This window comes from Pteropus vampyrus, unplaced genomic scaffold, assembly GCF_000151845.1.
Source record: "Pteropus vampyrus isolate Shadow unplaced genomic scaffold, Pvam_2.0 Scaffold143, whole genome shotgun sequence".
NCBI lineage: Eukaryota > Metazoa > Chordata > Mammalia > Chiroptera > Pteropodidae > Pteropus > Pteropus vampyrus.
Window position 1 is genome coordinate 2,989,439 of NW_011888924.1, and position 9,329 is coordinate 2,998,767.

Here is a 9,329-nt window from a genome sequence, read left to right on the forward strand (position 1 = left end):
TTGTCTGCATCTCACCAACATAGGGTTGGACAAAAGATGACAAACGAGAAAGTCTACACAGTGAATGATTCATTTCTGTAAAGCTCAAAGACGGGAAAAACTAGTCTATGATGTTCTGAAGTTAAGGTAATGATTACCCTGGGGGGTCATGATTGGAAGAGAGGTCAAGAAGGGGCTCTCAGAGTTTCTTCACCTGAGTGCTGGTTACGTGAGTACGTTCACATTGCAAAATCTAACCAAGCTGTACGCTTACGTGAACTTTATTTTATTTGTAAGTTCTGCTTCAGTGGAAAGTTTAAAAAGTCTGCAAGTGATTCTCATGTGCAGCCAGGGTTGAGAACCACTGGTCTAGACTGTAAGTGGCTTATGAGCTCTCATTTGGGTATTTTTAAATTATTTGACGAATACCTGGGACCAAAACAGATGGGAGGAGAAGGGCAGGCCTTCTGTACAGGTGTATGTGTTTCACCTTCAACATTTCTCTCCACGTTAGGAGAGCCTCCATTTCTGAAGCAATTTATTAGCAACTGGGTTGAACGATTTGTATACGTTGTCTCATTTGAACCTCTCAGCAGCCCTCTGGTGTAGAGGTGTCCCCACAGTAGAGGTATGGAAACCGCTCCTGGAGAGGTTAAGGACCTGCCCAAGGTCAAAGCTTCAAGTATTGGACTTGAGACTTGAAGAGCTAGGATGCTCTGACCACCACCCCACGTGCCTTCCTGCAATGTGGTTTAGCAGCTCCAAGGAACGCTGTGTTTCCAGCTTGGGCCCTGAATTGGGAGGCTCAGCAGACATCGCAGAACTCCAGGCTGGGACTCCCAGCTGGAAGCCTAGTAATGACTTTCTGATTTCTCAGAACCATCTGGCAGAAACCCAGTCATGACAGCCTCTCTGTGGCATTTTTCCTTTTCTGAGGCTTGATTTAAATGTTGGGGTGATGAGAAAACCCAAACGATTAATTAAAGTTCTGTTTATTCAAGCTAGAGAGAAATTTTATCTTCCTTGGAGAAAAAAAAAAAAATGTGGCAGTGTAGTAGAAGCAGGTATCTACAAAACAGTTTCAGGAACACAGAAGTTTCCAAAAATAAAGTATACTGAAACAAACGGTCACCAGAAGGCATCAGATGTCAGCTGTAGACTCAGAAGAATCGGTCTTATGATGAAATGCAGCTGAAATACGTGTATTCCTTTGAGTTTCTTTTCCTGGCGCCTACCATAACTTCTTTTTAATACCAAAAGGTTTGATTTTCCCCTGTTTTCAGTACAGAATTATTTACCGAAGAAAACATCAACACTTCTTTTCCGTCTCAAACTCCTAAGTGGCCCACATAGCGATGACTTCTACTTCTCGAAGCTTCCTTCGGCGGGGCACCAAGTTTGCCTCTCTTCAGAACTGATCTCATGGCTCGTTCCTACTCTGAAAAGCATTGACATTTTGCTCAGTCTAGCTGGCTCTGGGTCAATTTTCCAAGACAGGAGAATATCTCCTGCCCCCTTAGAATTTCAAAGATCATGTTAATGCTACATATTTGTGTCTTTTCAGAAAAGGTTTATGTCATCCTCAGAGGTACTCTTTGGGAAAAGAGACTTTGAGAGGAGTTAGCGTTTAAGTGCCAGGGACCCGGGAGCCGAGGGCTTGTCCAAAATGGATATGGAAGCCAGGGGCACCCCTTCTCCTCAGTTCCCAGTTAGGACAACTCCCATTTACCATCAACAGGGCTTCTCTCTTTTCAGCAGGATTGGGTAACAGAAAGAGACTATGCCATAAAATTGTAATTGCACAAGACTCGATTAACCTATTTTTTCCTTTGCCTTTTTTTTAAAAGAAACTTCCCTTTACGATCCCAGAGTTGGTACAGGCATCCCCGTGCCGAAGTTCAGATGGAATCCTCTACATGGGTAAGAGTTCCTGTTTTCCACACCGAAGCCTCCAGCTTCTTGGAAGCGAGCCCCAGGATCTGGGAAAGCAGCGAGTGGCTAAGCCTTCTGGGAAAGGCCGTTCTCACCTCCCTGACACTTGTTCACACCAGGAGCAGCTGAACAATTAAGAAAGGTTCCCCCCACTTGGGAACAGACTTGACACCATTAACATGGTTACTCATTTAACAAGCTTTTAGCTGCTGTGTTGACCTACCCCAGCCATTTTCAAGATTACAACATACCCAGAAGCAACTGGATGAAATTTAAAGTGAATACAATAGCTTGAGCCAAGAAAAGGGAAGCCAGGCCCTGCCTATTAATTATAGGGCTTTCTTAGTATTTCCTGCTATCAGAATATTGGATAAAAACTGCTCTGAACAGCTTGCCTAGATAAGCTGCCTTCATATCTACAGGGGTCACATCTTTCAAAGTGTCAGATCACCTGCTTTTCTTTTACCCTGGGGCTGCCAAAATGTCAATAAAAATGCATTTGTAACACAAAGGAGAGCTGCATTTATCTTGAAATCATAGCAGTAACGATATCCTGTATTTATACAGCAGCTTTCTTGGGAACTGGAAGTGCTCATTGCCTATTCATGTCTCAGGAGCTATATTCCGAGTATTTCTTGGCCTCAAGTGCAAGCTGAATTTTAAGTTTTTGCTAGGGACCCTGGGCTGCTGCTTCCTTCCACACTTTCAGAATGAGGAACCTCCTGGCCTAGGGAACTGGAGGAAGTGGTCAGTTCAGCTTTCTCATTCCCCTGGGCCATGCCCCAGGCCCGTCTGACCTCCTTCTCACCATCTGTGTCACTGTTTTCTATTTGGTCTCCCAGCTTTTGCCAAGGATTCATCACTTAGGGTGCATTTAAGATACTGTTTCCATCATCTTCGTGTGGTGCCCTCCTCAGTGATTTCATCAAGTATATTTAAAACCATGGCAGTTGCCCAGTCCATCCGTTGACATGATTAGTTGGGTTATGGAGACTGTAATGGTCCTAGAAGTAACCAGAGGGTGCCATGCCAGGTGGAAAGGGATCATGGTCACAGCTCTTTGGTGATGTTTTCACTCTATCTTCAGATCGTTTTCATATCAAGATTTTGTTGTTAAGAACAGAAACTTAGGATCCATGGACAGGTTTCACACATGTGGACTAGGAATATATGCTGCATCTGTTAGAACTAAGTGCAGCTTTAGCAAATTCTAATGCCCTGTGATCTTCCTGGCATGTCAGTGCTGTGCTTCCAATAGTCTCTTGAAATAGGAAACTTGGCCAATAAGTTAGGAAGATACAAGTGACCAGAGGCCATGACTTACAAAACGGAAATGCGCACGTCGCGGTAAATGTGTTGACCCGCAAATGGAAGGTCCACCTACTACCAGGACGCTCTGCTGTATATGCTGTAGATACATATCTTTGAATTTTCCTAATAGTGGTATTTGGCTGTGCGGTGCACCTGTTTATACCTTTTAATCAGCTGACCAAGGTGAGAGATGTAGCCTGTGGCTGGGGACAGCGGCTGAGATCATTTTGGCCTCGTCACTACCAGGTTGCAACCAGCTCTACTGCCCAGTGACAGGTACCATAATTAGAGTTATGACCAGTAACTGTAGAGCCTCTTTACACGTGAGCTTATTCGTAGGGATGTTGAGATACATGAATGATGGTAGCCAGCGAGATGAACCCCCAGGGTACATTTCTGTATTTACATAAATTCTAGCCTCAGAGAAGAGGATTCCCCTTTACAGTCCAGACTTATAATATCAAGGGCCACTAATCAAAGCAATAGAATCTATGAGTTATTAGGTTTGGAGAAATTTTTATGCATGATTGGGTTATTAAGTTATTATCAGACCCAGTAGCCCAAGAAGTTTTATTATCTCCACATTACCATTCGCTTTGTCACCCTCAGAGCATCTTAGAAATGTCTTCGACATCCTAAGAATTTCAGGCCTGTCTCAGCACAGAGAACATCTCGGGCTGCTAGTTTGGCAGTGATATTTTTTTCCCATAGAAGACAAGTGTAAACCATGATGTGTTCTTGTGACCTTTCAGGTAAAAAGCAGGACATTTGGTATGTGGTTGACCTTCTGACCGGGGAGAAGCAACAGACTTTGTCATCAGCCTTTGCAGATAGTCTCTGCCCATCAACCTCTCTTCTGTACCTTGGACGAACAGGTAAGAGGGAACCTTTTGTCGTGTGCACCCTGCCTGTTTCTAGAAAGGACCTGAAGCAGCCTCCCCGTGGGCCTCTGCCTCTGGGCTTCTTTCTCTAGAAGGTAGCCGGGTCTGTCTTCTCCAAACACAGATTTTACCACATTGTTTCCTTTTATAAGACCCCCCGGGGCTCCCCATTGCCCAGAGATTATAGTCCAAACCGGGCACAGCCCACAAGGCCTCAGTGATGAAGCTGCTACCTCTTTAGCCTCCTCCGTCGCTGGCTTTCCCACACGTCAACATTTTCCAGTCAGGATGAATGACCTGCCATTCCCAGAAAAAGCAGTGCTATTTTAAAAAACTTGGAATAGTGGCTCCCTCTTTACTAGGTATACACGTTTTTGCCTCTGTGGTCAATTTCCTCGCTTCCGAACCCATGCTGCTCCAAAGTCACCCCCTCTGAGAAGCCTCTTCCCCACCTCAGCTCCCTGTCCCTGCCCAGGTACAGTGGCTGTCCTGCTATCGTAATGGCCATCTCATCACCTGTCATTGGCCCTTTAAGAGTCAGCAAAGCTACATTCTGTCTCCTCTCTCTTCTGCCTCTTTTTAACACTTGTCACTACATGTTTCTAAATCGTATTTGCCAGTTTTCTGCCTCCCCTACTAGACGTTAAGCTTCCCGAGGGCAGGACTGGTTTTTCTCGCCTACCCTATCTCCACGCGGGGCACCATGCTGGCACGCAGCGGGTGCTCAGACGCTGGAGCGAGCGAGCAGGTGGATGGTGAGCCTTTCTCTGCAGGAATCTGCCGTGTTCATCTTGTGTGTGCAGCACCTGACACCTAGCAGTACTCCGCAAAGACTGTGTGGAACAACAGTTAAAAGGGGAAGCAGGAAAACACTTAGAAGGAAAACTTACACCAAAAACCTAAAAAAAGAGAGAGAGAGAGAGACAGAGAGAGAGAGAGAAACTTTCTTCGAGTGCCATGGAAAACAGTACTTTTCTGAAAATGAGTGCGACTAATCTTAGGCCCTGTAGAAGCTGGCTGGGCTTGGGGAAGGTCTAGGTGAAATGTCAAATATTGTTCCCGTTAACTATTGCTGCATGACAAACCACCCTAACTTAGCGGCTTCAAACACCAACATTTTATTGTTCACGATTCCATAGGTCAGGAATTCAGGGAGGGCTCAATGCAGGTCGATGGTCTGTACCCCACGTGCTGTTGGCAGGGCTTGCTCAGATATCTGGGACCTTGGTTCAGCCCCACACAGATAGCCTGGACTTATTTACATGGCGGCTGGGTCCTCTCCTCTTGAGTAAAGGTGGACGTTACAGTGCCTCGAAGGCCTAGGCTGAGAAGTCCTGGGACCTCACTTCCACTCAGTCTGTTGGTCAAAGCAAGTCATAGGCCAGCCCAGAATCAAGGGCTAGGAAATACTTATCCTCTTAACGAGAAGACTGACATGCACATTACAGAAATGGGAGTGGTGACGTTTTCAGACATTCTGCCACAGTCCTCCACCCTGCCCGCAGGCAGAGGATACTCATCCCTCCCCCAGATTCCCAAAGTCCAATCGCAGCATCAGTCTCAAAATCCAGCATCTCGTGCTCTCCATCAGGTGCGGAGGTGGGCAAGGCTCCCCACCAGCACCAGCACCCAGTGGGGACACTGCCAGGATAGCTGCAGACGACATCGCCATCCAAAAAGGGAGGGAACGGGAGGCACGTAGCAGTCACTGGGCCTTAGCGATTCTGGAGTCCAGCCAGGCCCATGTTTTCAGGGCCCCCGCTCTGCAGGCAGGAAAGAGTCCTCCATTAGGGCCCAGCCTTGCCCTCTGGGTTTGGTTCCCTAATCCATGGTTCTCAGCAGCTCTTGGTCCTGCCCTCTGAGAAGCCCTTTTCTTTTCTGTAAGAAATGGTTAGTGTTTCGTAGCTTTCTCAATCTGTTTCTTATGCATTGAAAGTTGGGGGTCTAGAGGCCTTTGTTTTGTTTTGTTTTCTTTCTTTTTTTTTTTTTCATTTTGACCATCTCTGGTCTTTTTAGTCCATGCTGGTATTACTCCTTTAAAAACTTTGTGGACTTCACATGTCTCAAATTGTACTTCATTAGGTTAAACTCATACCCACAAGTCTCTCTTTTTTGTGCTATGGGCAACCCTCTTACAGTTCTTAGAACCCTTTTACCTAGCAGAAGGTCTGATCTATGAAGTACCACCTTAAATCTTCTGAGGTCTCAAAAAAGAGTCTTACTGCCTCCCCTTGATTTGATCTTGACCTTGAGGCCATTTTTTTACTAGTAGCACCCTGAACTTGATCTTTGCCCTGAGGCCATTTTTTATATTGAGCATCTTTTCCACCTAGAGCATTAGTCTCCACACCGACCTTCTAGCCTCCATCTGCCACCCAGTCCCAGTCAATCGCACAAGCTTTAGGTTTTTGTTATGGCACCTTCTTGTTTCTAGGTACCACTTTCTAATATGTATATTTGCTGTATAACAAACCACCCCAAAATGTAAGTGGCTTAAAACAACACTGTGATATTGCTCATGATGCTGTGAGTCATGAGTTCAAGGGCACAGTAGGTGGCTTGTCTCCGCTGCACATGCTGTCAGCCGGGTTCACTCATGTGTCTGGGAGTTCGGTTCTCCACGTGGCCTCTTTCCACATGGATGGCCTGGACTTTTTCTTACAGGCAATTTAGGGAGGATTTGTCTGTTGTAAGTTAGATGAGGTCAGCACCTCGGCAGGTGCTGTGGCCCCTCCCAGTAACAGGCTGGTGTGTGTTCTCCAGAGTACACCATCACCATGTACGACACCAAAACCCGAGAGCTCCGGTGGAACGCCACCTACTTCGACTATGCAGCCTCGCTGCCCGAGGACGACGTGGACTATAGTATGTGCTCCCGGGTGGCTTTGCAAGGGTGGGATAGGGGGTGGTATTTGTGACCTATGAGGAAACGATCACTCCAGAAAGCTGGATTTTCCTTAAGACACTCTTGGTCAGCAGGTTCTGGACTTTCCATAGACTTAGAGTAAATAATACTTCGTCAGTCTTGGAGGCAGGGGCCTGGGTGAGAGGTATGAAAGGGAACTCAAGTAAAAGGGAGGTGAGTGTAGCCTGAGAAGAGAGAGGGCACCCTCTGTTGAGTCCCTCTGTGTCGCAGAAGGAATTTACGAGAAGCCCATGGGAGGCAGAATTAAACATCAACTTGTGACATTAACTCACTCCCTAAATGTGGCTCATCCCCTAGTTATTTCTCTAGTAAGCATTCCCCCAACTCAAATGAAAACTGAAAACCAACTTCCCCTCTGTGGTCAGATGCGGGCAGTGTCGGTGGTCAGCTCTGACTTGCAGCTCGATCAATAGGTTTGAAATGATTGCTATAAAACTCCATATTCGTAGGCATCTTCATTAGCTCTTTCTCCTCAATATCTACTCTCACTAATTGAATGGAATGCTGAAAAACATCACCAAGTAAATTGCCTTCAAGAGAGCGATCCTGTCTTACGTTAATAAACTAGGCAGCTCTCAGTGTCTTATATTGTAGAGCCTGAGCAAGTTCATTGGAAACCAGTGAAACTATTCAGAGGAGATCTGAGAATACTCCAGAAGTCTTGTTTCCTCTAGCTGAGTGACTGCAGCTTGCCGGGAGAGTAGAGGATGTGGTTGCAAGATGGGGTGAGATTTGACATGCTTTGTTTATCTGATCTGTACAGAGATGTCCCATTTTGTGTCCAATGGCGATGGGCTGGTGGTGACTGTGGACAGTGAATCTGGCGACGTCCTGTGGATCCAAAACTACGCTTCCCCTGTGGTGGCCTTTTATGTCTGGCAGCGGGAGGGTCTGAGGAAGGTGATGCACATCAACGTCGCTGTGGAGACCCTGCGCTATCTGACCTTCATGTCTGGGGAGGTGGGGCGCATCACCAAGTGGAAGTACCCCTTCCCCAAGGAGACGGAGGCCAAGAGCAAGCTGACGTGAGTCGGGGATCCAGGGGCAGGAGAGGGCAACTGTGACCTTGACGTTTGGTTCTGATGCAGCGTAGCACACCGTACACTGGAGGCCAGGGCTCGGGCAGGCAACTCGGAAGCTGAGGACTATAAAGAGCCAACCCTGGCTCATTCCGAAACCTTAGAATAGAAGAACGGGGGTGGGGTACCCCTTGACGTCTCAGAATTCTTGAATATTAAATGAATTAAATAATAGGCGGGGACAGGAAAGAGATGGCCAGTATTCACAGAACAATGTGAATATATCTCAGGTGGTGGGAATACAAGAGAAGTATTTATTTTTCAATTTTCTGTATTTTCTCAATTTTTATTGTAAGTTATATTCATATTAAAAATCAGGAAAACAGTGTTAATGATGTGTGTGTCCAAGATTCAGCAGGCCTGTGCTTTCCATACCTACCTGTTAATAGGCCTTGCTGAGCCTCAGTTTCCCACTTTACAGAGCTGTTGGAGAAGATCAAATAAGATCATGTGCATGAAAATGTCCTCAAAATTGGACACCACCATTCAAGTGTAGGGTATTTGTTGAGAGAGGTTTTGAGAAATTAGTAGACAACCAGCTCCATACTGGCTATTGATAGTAACCAGGAAAATCTGGAGGTGTTGCCCCGACATTTTCACACTGACGTCACGGATATCAAACCCCACCCTCTCCATGATGCCCTAGATGGGCCCAGACCATCTAGGTCTGAGGGACTGGAAGTCTCACCCAGTTTGGAATTTTCGTGCATCCATTTGCTTCTGGCAACCAGACTAGAGCAGTTGGCCGTTTCTCAGGGCTTCTGTAGACCCTCTAGACTCTTTAAGAATCAAGAGACAGAATGGTGATGATTCTGGTGTCAGCTTGGATGTCAGAGCTTGCCAGTCAGGCCATCTTAGAGGCTTTGTGATGGTTACAAGCATTCAGCCCCTCCCAGATGATCATTGCACATAGTTCTTTCTATAGGCCATCGTGAGGATGGTCTAGTGCAGCCTTGTCATTTGTAGATGAAGAAACCAAAGCTTGCAGTTAGGTGACTCGTGCATGCTTTTGTAGGCGGCGAGTGACTGATGGGTCCCGCAGTCCAGTTTTCCTGGCTGCGAGGCAGTACCCTTGCCTTCACCCCCACAGTGCTCAGGAGTTAACCTGTTTACTCTTCCAGGTGGTATTAGGCCGGGATTCTTCTCTGCCCAAAGCCCCACTTTGTGAGATCCAGAACTTAAGTGACTGTGGAATGCATGTGTCTGTTTTTCTCCTAGGCC

General features: G+C 46.5%; 1 protein-coding gene across 1 annotated transcript in view; it reads left to right on the plus strand.

Annotated features, from left to right (window-relative positions):
* The window catches only part of ERN1 (endoplasmic reticulum to nucleus signaling 1), a 61,348-nt gene that overhangs the window by 26,098 nt on the left and 25,921 nt on the right, over nucleotides 1-9,329 (plus strand). Inside the window, 5 exon segments of the mRNA XM_023535658.1 lie at nucleotides 1,827-1,899; nucleotides 3,975-4,097; nucleotides 6,867-6,968; nucleotides 7,793-8,058; nucleotides 8,840-8,871. Of these exon segments, the coding sequence (XP_023391426.1) occupies nucleotides 1,827-1,899; nucleotides 3,975-4,097; nucleotides 6,867-6,968; nucleotides 7,793-8,058; nucleotides 8,840-8,871 (596 nt within the window).